Here is a 21,140-nt window from a genome sequence, read left to right as displayed (position 1 = left end):
TGGGCCACCTCTTTTCCCTTTCAGATATTGTTTTCCCAGACCCATATTTGTAAGTACTTCTAAGAGCACTATACATTAACAATATTATGGCCCTGAGGGAGAGCAGAAGTAAAATGGGTACCGGGACCTTAACCGGCACCATTGATAACTTTATCATTAGGGCCAACTCAGTTATTGACCAAGGGATTACGCTGATGGAGCGGCGGGTTTCCCAAGACTTAGCCATTGCTAGAAGATCCTCTTTGGGGTATTTTGCTAATGTGCGCTCTCCCAATTCCCATGGTCAGTCTAGTGGTAATACTGTTCCGTGATATCTGAATCTATGCACGCAATATCGACCGACCGAGATTTGGATTGCATTAGACCGTGGGAGCAATCAAGAGTCTCGGTTTCACCAGCTCTATCACCTCCTATAGTGGCTAGCCCTATCAAGACTCCTAATACCAGGCTTTTACGGGAGAGACGCCAAGGGGCAACTACAAAGCGCAAACAAGGCCAGGTTTGCGCCAATAAATACAAGAGAGGGAAGTCGATAAATAATAAATTGCCTATCACTGTACCTGTACTTAATGTTAGGAAGCAGGCCATTACTAACCCCCCGGACACCCTTGCCGCATCAGTAGAACATTCAATAACTATGGGAACGATAGCACAGGTTAAGGATAAGGATAATTGTGAGGGGGCTGATTGAGGACGCCATTTTAGCCAAACTGAGTGATCTATTTAGCCTTCTCCTTCGCCCAGTTGAAGCCAGATTAACTAAGATTGAACAGCAGCTTAATGAGATTGGACTTGTTTCCTCGGAAATTCTAGATTTCCAAAAAAAAGAATTTATGCCTAGAGACTTTGTACCTTTCAATGACCATGGGGGAGGAATTGATGTTATAGAACCTGCACCCTCCGCATCTGCTACTCTAGTTTTACCAGTCTCAGTTGCTTCATCACCGAAGATATCAATGGCAGATGTGAGCACGAACCTACGGGTTTTGAAACCGGTTCAGTCTAAAGAGGGAGTGGGGGCTTTTACAACTCAGGCCCCTTCGGGCAATATTATTATTGATTTGCCCCCGGAAGTGAGTCCCTATTTGGTGGTTTTAACAGGGGTCCCGGAACAATGTAAATCTGGTCAAGAATCGTTTATGAGTTTAAAGAACAAAGTTGTCCACTGGTTAAATAAATTTAGGCCATTGCCCCCCCACTTCTCTAGTAAAATACTTATGGTCCGTAGGGTGTCTTGGGTGGGACATTTGACTAAGGATATTAGGGGTGATTGTGTTCTTGTTAATTTTAGGGATCCAAGAACTGTGGAATATATTTGTAATTGGAAAACCCATTGTCCAGGAGCTACAATCCAATCCTTTCCATTGTCTTATTTCTATCCCTCCAATCATTTCTCTACCCAACAGGATGAGTGGACACTAGTTAAATGGAAAGGGAAGAGAATGACCACTAGGGGCTGGCAAGTGCACCCACCCGTTTTGAGTGAGATTCCCGTACAAAACAGGTTCAGTGGACTGGAGACTGTCGATTGACAACAGGCGAACGGGGGAGCTCCCTTGGGTACTTTCTCCCCCTTGAGCGTTAACAGTACAAGCCTGGGAGGAGTAGCCCAGTATTTACGTCCTGAACCTCCAACTATTGTTTCTGTGAATGAGGGGGGTAACACTGTGATAGAATATGGCCCCGCAGTGGCTTTTACCAAGAGGGACACGGATCTCCCCCGTATAGTGGAGGATGAATCAGGGAGGATGGAGGTGGGTTTCTCGAATCTAAGGCCCCAAAAAGGTCATGAGTACCCACCCTGTTCTATTGTTAGCTGGACTATTGCTGGCATAGCTGCCAAAGATGGTTGGGCCGAGTTTCTTAGCTCTCATGACATTGTTTGCTTTCAAGAAACCTGGTGCATAGAAAGTGTCAGCTTTTCTGGCCATGTTTCATTTAATCTGCCAGCTCTGGAATCTCCATCTGGCAGACCGAAGGGAGGGCTCCTGGTTTTGGTTTCTGTTAAAATTCCAATTGAAGTAAAAAGATACCGGACCGTTGGGGCCCACTCACAGATCCTATGGCTTTCAGACAATCAGGGTTCTAATATTATTTTAATTAATTTTTATAACAACGTCTTCGATAGCACGAGGTACAGTGCTGTGAATGAGTTAGAGGTTGCCCTAGAAAATTTAACGTCTGGGGCCAATATCGATTTTAACTATATTTGGGTAGGGGATTTTAATATCCACTTGTATTTTTTCTAACATGGGGGTTTGTGGGGTTAAGAACCATTTTGAGGAAGATGATCTGCACTTCCCGCATAATCTCTACGGGAGTCCCTGAATAAATTAGTGGCTTCCCTTGATTTGGTAATTCTAGAAAACGCAAAGAATGATCAGGGTGATACTATCCCCACATTTACGGGCAGGAATGCAAACACAGTGATTGATCACATTTGTGTATCATCCCACATTACTCCACTGTGTAAACCACCCAAGGTCACCGATTATATGATGAGTGATCATAATTGCATTATTACTATCATCTTTTTATGGAAGTATAGAGCTTCTCCCCCCAAACGCTCTGTAGTGAATATAGAAGCTCACAGACCCAATGGCGTAAGAATTAGATGGAAAGGAGAAAAAGCAGAAGGAGCTATTCAATCTATAGTTAAGGATTGCCGAGAAAAAATTATTGCTATCCTAGAGTTTGATCGTGAGGCCACTGACATTGTAAAGGATTTTATTTTCATTAATAAAGTCATCGAAAATACATTTACTAAAAATGTCTCTGGGGAAACTAGCCCCCAGGAAAGGTTGGTTTGACCATGGTTGCACTACTAAATTATCAGAGCTTAAGCAGGGCTTGTCCATCAGGCCTAGAGATAAGACTGTGGTCAACAAACTTAGGCAGAACTACAAGACCGAGGTTATGCGGCGCAAGAAGGAGCTACAGCAAGAGGCCTGAGACAAATTGACTCAGGCTGCGGAGACGCATAACTGTGCTCTATCTTGGGCAACAGTCAATTGCCCCTTTCTCAAAGATGATATGATACCAGAACTTACCTCAAACGTGAACAATGTTACATGGGTAACCCACTTTTCCACTATTTTTAATTCCAATTTATTGTCCGAGGACAATAGTGGCGGTTCACGGCCCTCTATCCCGCTGAATGTTACCGTCTTAGGGGTCATATCGAGTATTAAAGCGAGTAAGGGGGGCAAGGCAAAAGGCCCTGATGGGGTCCCTATTGATGTCTATAAAGCTTAGCCAGACATGTGGGGACCACTATTAGCCACGGTTTTTAATGCTGCCGTATGCGATGGGGTCCCACCAACCTGGGAAGAATCAATTATTATCCCAATCTATAAAAAAGGTGACAGAGGGGATGTTAAGAACTACCGCCCTATCTCTCTCCTAGATTCCTCGGTCAAAACAATGAGTAGGGTTTTATTGGCGAGGTTGGAACAATGGGCTGAAGACAATGGGATTTTGGCTAGTACCCAGTATGGTTTTAGGAAGGGGCGTGGAACCGTGGATCAGTGTTTAAATTTGAATCTCCTTATAGGGAAGTATGCGCAGGCCAAAACGGGTTCCCTCTATTTCTGCTTCGCTGATTTGAGCAGTGCCTTCGATATGGTGGATCACTCGATTCTCTGGACCAAACTGTTAGAAATGGGAGCTCCAGAAGGTATTGTCTTTTTTCTTGCCCAATTATACTCTAATCTTCGAACGAGTATTCGATATGGCTCTACAGGGGAGTGTACAACAAAGTTCAGGGTACGCCAGGGAATTAGACAAGGATGTGTTCTTGCTCCACTTCTTTTTACAAATGAGGTAGATGCTGTTTTAAAGGGGGTGAGCGCTGATGTCCCCAAGATCAATGGCCTAGATGTACCGGTACTGTTATATGCTGACGATGCAGTGTTACTCGCTAGGACTCCATTAGGGCTTCAACGCCTGATGGATAATTTTTCTGCTTTTATTGAGAATAGAAAACTACTCATCAATAAAACCAAAACTTTTATTATGACCTGTGGGGCAGGGTCTAGGAGACTTAAATCCTTCTTTTTGGATGGATACAAGGTCCAACAAGTGGATAAATTCTGCTAAGGATAGCAGATGGACCTATGAAACTATTAATGTACGGACTAAAATGGCGAAAAGTGCCCATGGTATTTTTAAATTTGCTGCTAAGCTTGGGGAAAGACGTATTTGGGATATGCTACAAATTTATAAATCTCGTAGCGTGTCTATAGCCCTCTATGGTGCGGGGGTCTGGGGTTTTACATCCAACAGCATTTTACAATTAGAGGAAAATCTTTTTCTCAAAAGGTTACTGTGCCTGCCCAAATCAGCCCCAAACGAATTAACCCATAGAGAGCTAGGGATTCATCATTTATCCAGCTTGATTTCCCTAAAGCCACTGATGTTGTGGCGTTCTGCTTGGCTGAAGGAAGAGACTTCCCTAAATAGGGCTGTTATAACTGATTGTCTTTCCCTTGATAATTATCTTAACATCCCATGGTTAAAATATGTTGTATGTAGTTTTAGAGATATTTATGGAATAGATGTTACTGTGGATTGTTATGCTGCTTCAGTTTTGTCTACAGCAGAGATGAAGAATATTTTTATGACTTATTGGGGGGAGAGACGGAAGGTGAACACTGGTCATCTAGTTACTAGCATATTTTACAACAAAAATGCGGATGGTGATGGCTATCCAATTTATCTCAGTAATGTTACTAGAGCCTCACACCGGTTTGTGTTGACCAGACTAAGACTGGGTATTGTACATAACCTGGTAGCCTTCCCCTCCCCTAAATCACACCCTGTTGGTCCCTGTCCCTGTGATGGCACTTCTGCACAAAGCACTTTGCATCTACTTTTAACGTGTAAATTGTATCATCATCTACGAATATACTTTTTAAAACCAATTTTTGTTAAATATGGTGTAAGGACTGTGTGCGACTCAATGAAATTGCTTTTTAACATGTATGAAGTTGATATTTGTTTTTTTACTGCTACCAACCTTTTTAAATGTATCCATTTGAGGAATAGTATGATGTTTTAATTATTGAAAGGCTCAATTATTTCACTGTATCTAGTATGATACTATTTGGTGACGTTTGTTTATATGTGCTTTTATGGTCATTATTGCAATGTATCGAATAAAGCTTTAAATTGAATTGAATTGAATTGTGTTCGACAGCAGATTGTATGCTTGTTTCTACTTAGCTCATCCTGTACTACTCTAGATTAATGTGCTTCTAAATGCGATTCTATAAAGCAGCTGTATAGCGACCTGAAGCCGCCGCCTCTTATTGGAAATTCGGCTCTTATGTGTTGTGTGTGAATCCTATTTATATTCCATACCTGCTGCTTCCACTTTGACTGTGCGGAGCTCTGAAACCCATTTTGGGGCAGGTTTGCATGATATAAGGCAATACATATACATGTAAATCAAGTTTTCCTTGTTGAAAAGCTACCAATAACTTGGGGATACAGAAAGAAGGCTAGATAAAAGGTTTCACTATGTCGCCGGTTAGGTTACTCTGGCTGCTCTCTGCAAGTTCAGCCAAAGTGCTTGAAGTGTAGTCAAAACTGAGCAAAGTACTGTCTTGTCCCTATGCCCCCAATAATTCAGGGGAATCCCTCTGTGCCAATCCCAAAGTAGGTGGTGATGCCACCCACAAAGCTAGCCCTAGAGCTAACTGATTCATGGATGTGAAAAAGTTATCATCCATAAGGCAATTGAAGAAATTGAGGCTAATTTCAGTGATGAATCACTGTGTACATCTTCCCCTATGCCAAGGATATTCAGAGGACATTTTTGGCTTAGATACAGATACCTGGGAAATGGAGAAGGGCAACGGATGAATGGAGGATTATGATTCATAAGTTGATCCCGCCTCTTCAACAGTTTCTGTTAAGTCTTATCTTCTTCTAACAAGGTACGCCAAGACACTATTATTGTGGCAAGAGAGAAATCTTTTCAGGCCCAGCAGTCGAAAGGCTGATAGCCAGGTGCTATAGCTTCAGCTCCTGGTGCAAATATGTTTAGTCCTCCCATCAATCACCTGAGATTCTGGGCGTTTTGATGTCTTTGAAGCAGAACACAAATTCCTTTCCTACAGCCTCTCTAGACAGGCCAAGAAACTTGACACTTTGGCTCACAAAGTTTTCCCTCTGGCAGCTTGGCTTTTACACACTGCTAATGCTGCCTGCCTTTTGGACCTTTATGTCCATGCTTTATACGAACTAGCAAAGCATTGTGGTCCTTATGCCAGAGTACAGGAAGCGGCCATTTTCACACCTGGTGAGTGATGGACTTGTTGCATCCAAGCGCATACTAAAATGTGGCTTTGACTGTAGGCACTGTGGCCCGTTCTAAGGGTGCAGTTCTCATGCTATGGTAACACATGAGGGTGCATTCCATAGTTTTTATGTCGAGCCTGGGCAGCGCAGCTCTGCGAAGCATGCTGTATCCGAGTATAGAGTTGAAGCCCTGCTAACTCTCCACCCAAATTTGTCATTGTCCTTTGTAAATGCTGACTTCTAATTCGTTAATAGACTTGTTAGTCCCGCCTTGTCTTCATTTGTAACCTCCAATGACGACTGGACCTTTTACTTCTGTTACACGGTACGTCTTATTTAGTCTGTAAGCACTATTTTCTCTAAAGAGTTTCTGCTACTGCAGGCACCACATGCTTTTCTGCAGCATTCAGTGCGCCATGCGCTCTTTCACTTTCCAAGCATCACGGTACAATGGCAGCTGCTTCTTTGAAATGCAATAGGTCTTGCATTTACAAGAGTTTGAGATACTGCCATTGTAAATGACAATGCCTTTCATTTATGTGTTAATTATCAAAACAGATAAATAAAAGGCATTGTCATTTACAATGCCAATAGCTTAAACTCTTGCCAATGCGAGACCTATTGCATTGCAAACGCTTGTTTTAAATGTTAGTGTCCTTGTCTCAGCTAGACGTGCAGTACTTGTAGGAAAACGGCAGATGGGGCCGAGTGACCGCTTTTGAATCGCTTGTTTCCACGTGAAAGCCCTATCTTTTAGTTCACATGGAGTTCCATAAGCACGTGTTTTTCCGCCCCAGGCTCCCTCTCCGTTGCTGCATGATTGCGCGTATTGTACTCCACAGAGAGAGCAAAATGCAGTCGGTCCAGTGGTTGCGCACCTCGACAACACCGGAGGCGCCCTCGGCACCAGGACCCCGTAAGCCCTTGCCATCAACTCTGCACATGTTGACGAGGACACAAAGCACACGCACACACTAACGCACGGGGTCACGATTACCTTTACGTCTAACCCTAGAATAGGCCCGAAGGCGAGAGGCGAAGGTAGCAGCATCTAAAGAGAGAGGAGTAATCCGAGGAGACCGTGATGCATGCCCCTGGCGGCCATTTTAGGTTGACGACAAAGTGTCTCTTATGCTGAACTACTGAAGAGACTGTACCAAACGACACAAGAAACGACAGGTCTGTGGAGAAGGGGTTGCGTGCGTATGTATGTATGTATGTGTATATGTATATATATATATGTGTATGTGTATATATATATTTTTTCGATATTTGAAACAGCGGGGCTGCACACAAAGCGTTTTCCAAAGAATGGGAGCATCTAAAAAGGGAGGAAATGCACACAGAAAAGTGTAGTGTAGTGTAGTGGTGGGGACGGGGTGGTCCGAACCGAGCTCAGACTGCAATACATAAGGCTAGGAAGGTTAGGAGAAGTGACAGCATCTAAATGGGACAATACTAGACTGCAGTGTGGTAAAGCGATTTGTTTTCATACATTACATATTTGTAATTAACGAAGGGATAAAACGTTTTTTGCCCAAATTTACATATCAAGTGGCAGGCATGCCACAAAGAGAACCAAGTTCCCAGGTTTACAAGCATCGTAGCCACCAATCGTAGCCACAAAAAAAGGAATATATTTAAAATTCACAGTGAAGTGAAATTCAGATTCACAAGTCTCATGAACTGAGCCGAAAACATTTTAGTTTCACATTTCTAGGTTCTATGATGATCTTTTCTGCTCTTACCTTTTCAATAGAAAAATTAAAAGCAGCTTTCCTAATATATGCATATTTTGGGTCAAAATCTCTTGTTCCAACACAGACCCACCAATATTAAACAAAACCTTCCTGTGGACTGATTATTTTGTGATTTAAAATATATTTATTCCATGACTAATTGACTTATTACCAGTTTTCCAATATCCGTTCTACCCACCACTATGCAGTACTAAGCCTGAATGAGGAGACACTGGTTGGTTACATTAATGCAATTAGAAGACCAACATTAGGTTAAGAAAAATGAAATGCCATTGAATGCTTTCATTAGATTTGTTCTCTTTAAGTCACTTTGTGTAGTACTAAAATTCACAAGTTTTTCCTTTATGTTTTTTTTGTTGCCATAAGCAAGGCAAGTAAAAAGTGAAATCATTAAAAGTGTCCCAAGATAGCACCGGGCCCATGCACCCATTTCTGCCTTTCCATTGCACTTTGAGATTACCAAAATGAGGGGGTGTGTCTACCCTTACTGTAGAATATACAGAGGCGAAAATGGCCAGGGATGCATTCTTTGTGCACCCCTTTGCTTGAAGCCTCCCTGATAGAGGATTTAATTCCCTCCTAATAAAGAGTGGGGTGACGTCAATGTAATAGGAATTTGGTTGTTAGTATCTGGATTGGCGCACCCTACAAACTGGCTCCACATGTTGACCCTGAAGGCTCCCATAAGTGTAGGTGTGATCAGACCCATCCCGGGATGGCAGATTTATGTGGCGTGCCAGTTTCCAAAGCATATACTAAACTGGACACGATAGAGACAGCAACTTTGTTCATAATGGGGCACATGAACCCCACCGAGCACATTGGGGCACAACCAAGGCTATACAACATGCTGCCAAAAACGATAGTAATACCACGATCACCCACATTGCATCAAACTTACAACAGGACAGTTGTGAAACCTAGCTGTTTTCAGCCACGTTTGCTATTCCCCTGGACGATACAAACAGCAGTGGTGTGTTTCATAGTCACAGGATTCTGCCGAAACACTTGTTCCTTAAAGCTAAAGGGAAAGCACACTATCAAAGGATGTAAGGCAAATCCACAAACCCTCACCCCACCTGTGTCCCCCATGGTAGGACTCTGCAAACCGTTTCCATCATCTCTGAATGCCTACAACCACATGGGTGAGCTAATTAAATACCGTCATGATTTGGTATTAAAGCGCCCAGGCTTCTTTTCGCTACTAAATTGCAAGTGGATGGAATCACAGTTTACCAACAGGAATTTCAATAAATCACAACACCTCTTGGTGATCGCAATTTAGCAAACGATGTTCTTCCTGAAGGCATATTGGCAGCATTGGATGTGTAGCAACAGTGAGGTTATTTTCCCTTTTTTCATATCCTGCTTCTTCCCGCCCACCCTGCAGGAATAATATGGCAACCTAAAAAGACCTTGTACATTCACTGACCTATAAATCTGAGAGCCCAGTTTATATTTCCAAAAGGCCTTTATGAAAGGCATAAAGAATTAACACATCTAAAATATTCTCTTCATAAATAGTATAAGCACTTACCAAGCATGCCAATGCCCAGCATGAAGGCATCCATCCCATAAGGCATCACTCGGGATCGGCCCCGGGCTGAGCTTGTCGGGGACATGACCTCCTTTGGCTGAGCTTTCTTACATTCAACCTGCAATAAGTAAAAGGGTCAGTAGGAGAATGGATGCGATCCTCCCCATCTCCCAGAACCATAAAATCTCCACCAATCTCTTCCACCTTCCTCTACCCAAGTCACATGGACCAGCGCTTCCTGGTAGGGAACGGGGACCTTTTTTCCAATGAACACCGCTCTACACTCTGGTCAACATTCGTTCCAGTATCAAATTTCCCAACAATTCTGGTTTTGTCTCAAACACATCTCCAATCATTCTCAAATACATTCATGAAAGCATTAACCCAAAACCTCTTTGTGCTCTCCTTACCAAAGCCACTCTTCGACAATAATTTTTTGCACCCCGTTCCAAAATCTTTAACCCACACCATACCATCAAATCCCCAAATTCCCTATTTCACTCTCTTCCAAAATCTGTCCACACAAAAATGCATAAACTGCAGCATCATTCCTTTTCAAACCCTCCCAAATAACTGTGTCTAAACATTACATCTGCAAAAAGAACAATTGATGGACAGAATGCAGAACAATGTCATACATTCACCCCAGTACAGAGATCTGGTCCTAAATCCATCGTTTTTTTGCTCCCCGTACCATTCCAGTTTTGTCGCAGCCATATGCAAATCAGTCTTGACCCTGCGCCCAATGGGAACAGTCCCGCCCAAACTGGCGGGCCAGGTCTTCCCTGGACTGGAAAATAAGCATCCTAGGACCGGTTTCGGTGTTCACCCCTCATCATCCAGAATGTTTTAGTTTGTTCTGCATTCCATCCATCAATTGTGTGTCTTTTGCTTCCTTGTCCTAAGTGCGCCGGGTATGCCCAGACGTGGGTCCCGGGCTCACTGTGCCACTGGATTCAAACTATCCTGACTGATATGGGGTGAAACCCCAAAACCGGTCCTAGGATGCTTGTTTCTGTTCCAGGGAGAACCTGGCTTGGAAGTTCGGGCTGGAATGTTCCCATGAGGCACAGGATCAAGACTGATTTTCATATGGCCAGGTCGAAACTGGGGTGGCATGGTGAGCAAAAGAATGATGGATTTAACCCAGATCTCTTGACTGGGGGTGAATATTTTGATTTGTTCTGCATTCTGTCCATCAATTCCGTATCTTTTGCTGCACATTACATATGCCCCTCATTCTCATCTCAGTTCTACCACTTCACAATCCCAAATCCCTTCAAATTCGTTGTCATCTCAAGATGGCTTATTTCCCCTATGTTCTCAGTGTCACGTTTCATAAAAACCCTATAACTGCAAGCCGCTTCGTTTCTCAATATTCCATTCCGCCTAGCTCCCGAAACACTCCATTTATCAATATTCTTTATTGCACTAAACAGCACACGTCTCATTTATCCCTGTGCCACTTACATTCACCAAAAGGTCCTTTTTCCAATACCCACTTGCAAAACTATCCAGATCCCAACACTCCCTGTTTCATTTGTGCTGGTTTTACCTGTTCTAGTAAAACAAAATTCCATAATCACAAATAGCGCAATATCCTCTAGACAATATTCTCCAGGGCATCTGCGATCCAAACTGTATGGCCTGCAGGCTCTCTGGTTCCATACCGCAGTTTATTTTATTGAGGGGCACCAAGCTTTCACTGACTACTTTGAACATCACATCACAAATTCACAACTTTTGCACACTGGATTACTTTCCAGGGTCCTCACAACATACTTTCTCAATCTCCCCAGCATCACACAGGCCCCTCCTATACCAGTACCTAGGGCTCTTGGTTATCCTGTTGAGCCCCTGAACTACTTGAATTACAACTTTCTGTTATCCATAGACACTCTGGATTCTACGAACAGGACAGATCCTAGTGTGACCTTCTTATCAACGTAACCTCTACTCTAGAATTGTTGAAACCCAAAGTGCCATGCTTACCATCTTGTTGTTTATTTCATGGAAATGGATCTCGCACACCTTCTCAACAATATCTTCAACTTCAAAAGTTACAAAACCGAACCCTGTGAAAGATAAGAGGAACATAAGCATGCATACTGGAGACCTAATATGAACCACAAAATACACCCTTTCACAAAATCAAAAGGAAAGACATGCAAAAAAAAAAAAGGGTATGGGAATTTTTGGGCGGTATAATAACTTTAAACATCAATAGAATGGGTGGATTGCCCTTCCTCTTGTAGTGGAGGCGGAGTTCCATGTACACACATTGCTGTGTTGGCATGGGCGTCTTAGATGTGGAACGCCATCTTGTCACTTTTGCTGCTTTTGCACACGACACTGCAGGTGGCTGTTGTTATGTGAAAAGCTGCTTGCTTGCTTTTTCTTCGCATAAGGGCGGTCTGTTGTTCACATCCCTAGACGTGCACTGCGACCTTGGTCCGAACACTGTGTGCAGAAGCCGTCAAGGTCAAATGACAATGTATGCTTTTGGGTTCATGTTGATCGGCCCACGCTCTGGCCATAACGCGCACGCAGCTGCAGATATCTGAAATTCGGGTGCCTTTGGTGTTGCATTTTGCATGCATGATTCAGACACTTCGGAGAAGACCTTTTCAAGACACAGAGCAGAGCTGATCCTGTGATGTGATTCACCTAAGCTGGTATTTACGGTATGGGGTTCCCCATTCAAACCTAGAGACCTTCTATTAGTTTCATAATACTAGCTTTCTTGTGAAGGGAGGGTGGCTATATTTCACCATCATTTATAACATGATTTCTCCCTTCATTTTCTATGGTATTGTAACAATGCTGATGGTTTTATTTTTAATCATTTGTCTGCTTATGTTAGCCAAAGTACTGCATCCTAGGGCACGTAGTTAAAAATAAACATTTTAAACTTTACTGTGTCTCTGATTACTCTTGTTGTGGACTGATATGAGAATAATAACGAAAAGGTGTTTGATTCCCACCATTCCTGAGAGTACTCCAAGTCGCTTGTTCTGGGTTGTCTAATCATTGGTAGCTTCGAGATGATACGGAGAACGAGTGAGACAGTGATGCTAGTCAGATAGGGGTTCTGGGTACTGAGGTGAGTTTTTGGTGCACCGCAATTCACTGAGGCCCTGGTTTCCTGCACATAGTTCTGTGCATAAACAGAATCCCTGCAACATGGCACACCTAACGTTTGGTCTTATGATTGAGACGCCTTAGTAATGCTTATATCAGTCCACAATACCCTCACTCTTGTTTCCGGTTAACGGGAGTGACAGTTTAAACCTACCTAAATAGTTATTGTATAGGTTCTCTCAAGCTTGACAATTAAAAAGGTTTCATTTTATGTTATACCCTTTTTGTGCTACAGTTAATATAGATTGTTTTTCTTCGCTGTGTCCTTACGGCTGAAGTCGCTATTGCGGCGCATAGCCGCGCACCTCTACGGCGTCCTTTGACGCAGTTCGGGGTGTCTGACGATGGGATGTCTATTATCTTTGTAGTGAGTGCCGATGCATCGTATCCCTACGAGTTGTTTTACTCTTGGGTTACTTTGCCGGCAGTGAATGCGGACGATGGTACGTTTCACTTTTACACTCCTACGGCAGTCCCGGCGAATTATACGCCATATAGGACGCAGGAAATTCCTGTTTCCGCTTGGCAGCATCGTATTTGGTTCAATGGCGCCCTCCCCCACATGGTTACACCGGTTTGTTTGGGCCCCTTGTCCATTCCAGGGGCCACTTGGCCAGTACTGGCCGGGTTCACACCACATCCACGTTATTTGAAAGCCACGGTGGAGAAGTGTAGCTCACTGGTTAGAGGAGGCATACCCTGAAGCAGAGGTCAGACCTGGAACCAGGGTTCGATTCCCGACGCGGCAGGGTCTGGAGCCCAATTGTCCACGGACTCGATAATTCTCGCTTCGGTGCCTACTCTAAGCACGAGTTCACACTATGCAGCTCTGGGCAACAAGCTTGCTTAATCTCCACAACGGCCCCCCACGGCGGGATGCCTGGCTTTCACCTTGGGGATGCCCAGTACGGGTTATCTCACAGGGAAAAACCAGGACGGGTTCCCAATGCAAGCGCCGAGATGCCCAAGGGTAATTTGAGCGCTATATAAGACTGCACATACATACATACATACATACATACATACATACATACATACGGTGGATGAGCTACGTCAACTCCATACTGCCCTGATTACGGTACATCGGGCTTTAGTGCAATACGTTTCATGCAATGTCCAGGTAGGGGCACCTGTTGTTGCGGGGCAACCAGCTGGCCTGGCCGGGATTACTAATAGTCCCGTCATGGTTAATTCGGTAATGGGCAAGCGCCCCCAGACTAAGGACGATATGCCTTATTGGCTTGCTGAGAAATTTGACCAGCTGGAAACAGTTTTTCCAAATTCTACTCCTGCGGACAACACAGGATACTCACCATTAGTTTGCAGAAAGACTTAGTCCCAGAGGTAGCCGATTGGGATAACTGGAGTAAAGTATTTGCAGTGGTCTACTCGAAGTGCTTCGGCACCCTGTCTATGGCCGTACTGCCCTCCGTGATCAAACGTGTTCAAGATCAACACGGTCCAGAGGCGACAGTCGAGTTAAGAATGAGGCTTGTCTGCGTGTTCGACGTAGTTGCCACGCTCATCCTTGGTAACGTCAAGAGAGATGCGGTTAACTTTCAAGTGTTGAATGCACTGCGCCACGTCGACGACGTCGATAATCCCCGCGAGTTACCTAAGATTATTGCGGAGGCGTATAGGACCATTGGCCGCAATAGTTTAGGGGTTAAGCCTTCTGTTCAGACAACAGCTGCACAACCGCAAACTAAGATAGGCGCGTCTTCTAAAGACGAACGTCCAGCTTTCCCGAAACAAAATTGGAAAGCTAAGAAACAGGGAAAGCAGCAACAGAAACAGGGGTCTCGTCCCACATTGCCTGTTCAGGCGACTACTGAGCGCATATATGATTTGCGCGATCACACTAGGATTAGGTCACCTGATAGATTTCAGGTTTCTAAACAACGTTCTCCTCGTTCTTCACAGGAAACATCGGTTTCACAGTCCAGTGGAGGAGAACGTGGCAAAGGTCGGGTGCCCAACAAGGACGTGACCAGTCCCGCCAGACTGACGGTAAAGGCAAGCAGGACGACTTTGCACGCCAACGACCCCCGTTTCAAAAGAAGAAAGTTGCTGCACTAACAGCGAGGTATGCCACAGATAGTGAGAACGCAGCTTCGGAACCTAACATGGGCACTAACGCTGCTCGAGAGCGCAGCGGAGGTTACAGTAGTGCGGCAAGCACTGCGTCCATATCTGGAGGCGACAGCAGCTGACACATTTATTACTGTTGAGACTGCTGATACTAGAGTGGCTCCCCCTGACAGACTATATGACATAGTCCTTTTAATAGAAAGTGACATACAACATACCATAAAAGGGATTTTTTGGGAAAATCTGACCTCTACATATGACATTCTGTTGGCAAAGGCAGACTGGCCCCCAACTTTCGTTTTGGCCGCTCCTAGAGGGGAGGAGGTAATCCTCCCATCTTTCGTGCACACTATGCCGAAGGATCAGGCTCAGAACTTTGCAGAAGAGTGGGCTCAGGTACTGGTTTCCGGCGCATAGTTCTGTGCATAAGCAGAATCCCTGTAACACTCTCTTCATGTGCTGTATTTATTCTTTCTCAACTACATGCTCAGATGCAGAAGATTAATTTCATAGTAATAACATACTAGCAGGTGTCAGTGCACCCGAACTACGCTATTCCCCTTGCTATGAAAGGACATCCGAGAAAGGTGGTGTTACCATTAGAAAACAACTCTGATGAAGACAGGCCCCTCCTAAAGTAGTCTGCCCGTGTCTTAAAGACATAGGGCCTTATTTAGAGGTTGGAGGAACCTATACTCAGTCAAACTGTGATGGATATCCTTTCCCCCGTATTAATGCACTTGTAATACAGTGGACGGGGCATCAGCCACGTTTGTGACAGAGTATCCCGTCTGCCAAACTCTAAATAAGGCCAACGTCTCACAAGACTGATTAGTGACAACCTAGAAATACGCAACCAAAATGGAGAATTGTATTACGCATATCTATGTCATTTGAAGAGTGAAAAATTGAAAACCTTATGCTGGAGGAAGGGGGAGATTTAACAGAGGCACTGATATGTCATAGTGCAAAAGGCTTGTATTTATCAACATAACAGTACTGATGAAAATCAGATAGGAGGGCTTAGGAGTAACTTAAGTAAAACAGTTTCATAACAAGAAGAGAATGCTTGGGAACTACATCCTAACAGAAGAGGTTGACATAAACACAGTAAAAAAAAAGGCGTGGCATGGGAGCCGAATGTGAGGTTACAGCCGGGAAACTTGTCAGGTCTTTATGTGAAGAGGGCAGGTAAAAGAAAGAGCCAAACAATCTTTCTGTGCTCTTAAATGCTGTGTTTCTAGAAGGAAAGTGAATCATTATGAAACCACCTGACAGTCATCCTTGCCTAAATGTCACAAATATTGGCTCCCTCAAAATCTTGGTCCTTGATTGCTTCAGATATTCAAGAATCCTTCCTATGCAGTCATCATCTCAGTAATGAGGTGATCTAGTCAACTGTCCCTGGTTTCCGAAGCCCAAAGAAGATTACATGGCTGCACAGTCCTTCACATCACTCAGTACTAGGAGCCTACACTTTCACTCCCAACATATGAACCATAGAATGATGTCTGCTCCACACATTAACTCACTGTCTTTGTACATGCAGTCAAATGCGTCAGAGACACTTTGCAGGAATTACCCCATTGTCCAGGCCCAAGTTGTTATGGAAACATGTGTACCTATTTCTGCAAAACATCGAAAATGGATTGCCACTCTGACAAACTGAAGTACTTGCACCCAAAAGCAAGTGTGCCTTTGAGCCAGACATTGGCTAGTTTGGGAACAGAGGTAGAGCCATCTTTCAATCCAGAGACAAGACCACTCTTAATGGTGCAAGGAATGGAGCGTGATCTGTATGACTGCTATTGTCAAGTAGAGTGGTTGGTGATGATCTGAGAGGAAGAAAGTCACATCTCACCTACACAATTACCTAGATACTGAGACCTACTTTCAATGTCACTCACAATGATTTCAGGGCTCGTCATGCAACCCCTCCGTACCGACATTCGTTAATAGGTGGCCCCTTTTGCCCATTAATGGAGGTTGTATCACAACCATGGGTATGTTGGCATGTTGGACTGTTCGGTGACCTTTCAATATTATTGTTCACAGGATTGTTGTTGACCACAGCAGGCTCAAGGGAAGGTACAAAGCGGAGGTAGACTAGCCTTGATAACACTAAATGTGGTTTTAGTGGCAGGGAAGGAAGTATCAAAAAGACCACATCACTTAAGGTAGTAAAAATGATTACGCCGACTCAGTGGCTGCACCTAAAGAAACATGACTCGCTAGTGACACACTTTACAGTGTACTCAAAGAAAGACCAAGAAGGCTGCCCTTCTTACCCACGAACCACCAGATTACCCTACGATGTCATATGGGCCTCTACTGTAATTTCTAAGAGTCGATGTGGACATTAGATAGCTAGGTGCCACTATCTGCAGTCACTAACCCCATGCACTGGTAAACCGATGACCCGAAGATCTCTGAATCTTTATCAGGCACCTCTGGGTCTCTGCTGAAGCAGTTTCATAGGAGAAGGAATAAGATGGATTCATGGCTAAATTGCAGATTGTGGAACTGCAAAGGCTTTGCTTTTGTTCCTGGTTTACACACCTAACCACATAAGGGCCCAATAAAGAGTTGACTCTTGATTCTGGTTAGCCAATAACAGGAGTTACAAGCTGAATCAGGATTAGGAGTAATACAGAAACACCACAGGCCTGATAAGAAGATGATGTCTTGTGGGTAAGTTGCTGTCTATGGATCTCAGAGGCCTAAGCCCAAAACCCAGCTTTTCCATCTGACCATGTCATAGCCAAGCTCCTACATCTCCTTATGTCACAGATCTCTCTTTGGCACAATTAGGATTGCTCAGAAACAAAGTTACACCAGCATTAAGAACATAATGGATACATGGAAAGAAAATGGTTTATGTTTCCAATGATAAACGTAATGTAGGAGTCCCTTCTAACTATAGAATCACTAAGCGATCCCAGAGTAAGCCAGAGACTAAGAGGTCAGTCCTACTCCATTTATAACTATATAAATATCCAATCTGCAGAGCTACCTCCTACTCCTCTAAGGAACTTCCGTGCAGTATAGTTTATCATTGCTTAAATACTAATATGTGACAATGTTCTGAACTACTCATCCGGTCTTTCACCCTAAAGGGTTACAGCTGTCCTTTTGTGACCTGCATGGAGCACCTGCAGTTATATCAATGGGGCATGGATATCAGCATGGTTTGGAGGCATTTGTAGGGCACAGCATAGATCCACTTAATGCCACTGATCAGTGGCTCCCAAACTTTTTAGAACCACAACCCAATTTTTATAACAACAAATTTTTGTGGCCCGCCTAGCTTTAATGCACATGAGGCGGGTGATTTTTTTAATGTAACTTAAGGGTCGTGAAGAAGCGCACTGTAATTTACAGGCGGAACGTTCCATTGAAATGGCAACTAAATTTGCCCAGAGATACTGTTTTACATATAAAACTATACTGTACAGAATTGATAATGTGTGGTAATTGGGTTTCAGTGAATATTTACCATTTACAAACCACCAAGTAAAGTGTCTTGATTTGTTTGGATCCTAATAAAATATGTTTCCATCACATAAAATATGTTTCCAGCAAAAATGTGTTTCGTTTTTGTTTCCCAACTGCTGAATGTGTACAGTTCATTTACAGGTATTTACATTTTGTTGTGAGTTACAAAAAATTACATCATAGAGCCTTTCTTTTCCCACATCCTACCCCAGCAAAATTGTCACAATCTTGCTCTGACTGCAAAGTGAGAGGAGTTTGTAAAAAACAATCCCTGTGTTAAAAAAACAGCAATCAGTCAGAAGACATAGCCTGACATTTGATCTCTGTCCTTGAAGGGCAGCAAATGTGACAAGATAAATTCAGACTTTAAAGGCATTTTTATTTATTGCTTAGAACTTTTGTGACCCACCAAAAATCGTCTCACGAGCCACTAGTGGGTCGCAACCAAGTTTGGGAAACACTGCCATAGATCATAGGAAGAAATGTTCTGAGATGTTGAAAATCAGTGTTGAACAGAACAACAAGCGCGTTTCCAAAGAATAAACTCAGCCAGCCGTCCACATGCTCTTTATCTATGGTAAGATCGCCCCATCCTTAATGTCAATCAATTTCGCTAAGGTGGATTACTTTATCTATTGTTAATTGTACGTTTTCTGTAAAGTTCTTTAATTCCCCTTCCTTATCGGAGCAGTGAATTTACAATGAAAATAATTAGGACGGCGATATGGAGAGTCCTTCTATGGACCAGAGATGTCTGCCATATGTCGACAAGGACCAGATTCAAGGCAGATATTCATAATGACTGCCACCTATTTAAATGATTTGTATTCAGATTCATTGGGCAGATTGTGAAGTCTATTTGTGCATCTAAGGCAGACTTACAAAAACAAATAGACTTATTTAATAGAGTGAAACCGTTTTTTTAAAGCAGAAAAGTTTAGATTTCTGCTTGTAAATAGATGTACTAATTAAGATTTTTATTTGAGTAAATATACAAGCGATCTGGGGTTTGGGCAAGTTGAGAAAGCCTTGTAAGTTTGTGAGGGCCCACAAACTTTCACACATGAATATTCTTGATTTTGTCTCTGATACATTCCCACTCTGAATTGGTCAGATTTACTCCTGTCAGAGTTGGTGGGTGAGTAAAGAAAATTAATTTTCCACATGAAGAATGTTTTCCTAATGGAGAAAATCTTTGTGCGCATATTATATATTTTCTCATGAATTTCACAAAACTTCTCCTGGAATAGGCCTGGTAGGCTATGACGTTCCATTGCTTTCGGGCATACTCCTGAAAACTGCCTTGAATTACAGAATTGCATAAATCTACACCCATATAAAATCATAGACGTGCAGCTGCAGATTTACAAATTCCTTTTAGAAGGGGGACCATTGTACATAAAAGTACGTCAAGTGGAAGCCCTGAGAATTTGGTTTGATTCCAGTTGTCATGGACCAATTCTGTACAATCCTGCTCTAGACCACTGAGCCTCCCACACCCTTTTACTTCACTCAGGTCCCCTCCCCAATCAACTGTTCAATAAAAGATGCATCTGCTAAAATCCTTTTTCCCTGCAGTTGTTGAGATGTGGTGTGGAAGCACGTCTACCCCAACCACTGAAATGTACCTGTATTTCACCCCCACACACTCTTTCTGAAACAATATGGCGTTTAACTTACTTTCCACTGACAAAGGTACTACAAAAGTTCTCTTCCATCCAAGCAGGCAAGCTGTTTAATTCGCATCCATGACATTACAGTCTATCCTCCCAACTGGTGACTGCTCAAGAGATTATTGTAGGTCCTTATATGCTTTTATGAGGACCGCCTGACGTTTTTTGCTTTGTTATATAGCCTAACCAGGGTAACACTGGGTTCGAGTCTCGGTAATGACGCTAAAACATCCTGTGATTCTGGGCAAATCACTTAATCTCCCCGTGCCTGACAAAAAATGAATGTGTGTCCTCATGTAACGTAACTGGTGCTATGTAAAGCGCTGATACCGGATTGGATTCGGGTCAAGTTCACTCTATATAAAACTCGCAAAAAAAAAAAACTACTACCAATGATAAAGGGGAGAGGAGTTGGCCTAATGGTTAGGGCGCTCAACCTCGGACCTGTTGGAACTGGTGTCGAGTCTCGGTAATGACGCTAAAACATCCTGTGATTCTGGGCAAATCACTTAATCTCCCTGTGCCTAACAAAAAATGAATGTGTGTCCTCATGTAACGTAACTGGTGCTATGTAAAGCGCTCTGATACCGGATTGGATTCGGGTCAAGTTCGCGCTATATAAAACTCTGCAAAAAAAAAAAAAAAACTACCAATGATAACCAGTTATTGCCACACCAAACAAGTAACTCCCGCCTTCTCTGGCACACCATGCTTTCCTTACCTCGGTGTCGGTTGGTGGTTTTGTCAAACATGAGCATTGCATCGTCCACCTGCCAGAGAAACAAAAACATTGAAAGAATCAGAACCCGTCTACAGATAAAAGTCCACTTCATATCTTAGCCACGTCATACAAGGGACCCCCAGTCAGCTTTATGCACCACTGTCATTGCCCTGCCTCACAGGCTTATGCCACACTCCTCTTCTATTAAAGATCTTGACTGCTCCTGTTGCAATTGAGAGGGCCAGAATCCCTTTCAGGCTTACCCTCTATAACAAGGTGAGAGCCAGAGGACTCTTTGGCAGAGAGCATAGTAACGGATTACATTGTGCTAGGGTCTCTGAGTTCTGTTCTCTATAGAAAGGAAGGGGCTTAGAGCCAATCTCCATCCATTTGCGAGCTATGAAAGTCACTGGTGCATC

General features: G+C 43.4%; 1 protein-coding gene across 5 annotated transcripts in view; it reads right to left on the bottom strand.

Annotated features, from left to right (window-relative positions):
• MSI1 (musashi RNA binding protein 1) overlaps positions 1-21,140 on the bottom strand; it is a 185,911-nt gene that overhangs the window by 55,649 nt on the left and 109,122 nt on the right. For all 5 annotated transcript variants that reach the window (XM_085632857.1, XM_085632858.1, XM_085632859.1 and 2 more), the window contains 3 exons: positions 20,722-20,770; positions 11,593-11,675; positions 9,601-9,718 (listed from right to left, as the gene is read on the bottom strand). In XM_085632857.1, the coding sequence (XP_085488983.1) occupies positions 9,601-9,718; positions 11,593-11,675; positions 20,722-20,770 (250 nt within the window). The remainder of the gene's footprint in view (positions 1-9,600; positions 9,719-11,592; positions 11,676-20,721; positions 20,771-21,140) is intronic.

The sequence above is a fragment of the Triturus cristatus genome, chromosome 11, assembly GCF_964204655.1.
Source record: "Triturus cristatus chromosome 11, aTriCri1.1, whole genome shotgun sequence".
NCBI classification, from domain to species: Eukaryota; Metazoa; Chordata; class Amphibia; order Caudata; family Salamandridae; genus Triturus; species Triturus cristatus.
Note: the sequence above shows the minus strand (reverse complement) of the source record. Positions and strands in the feature narration are given on the sequence as shown.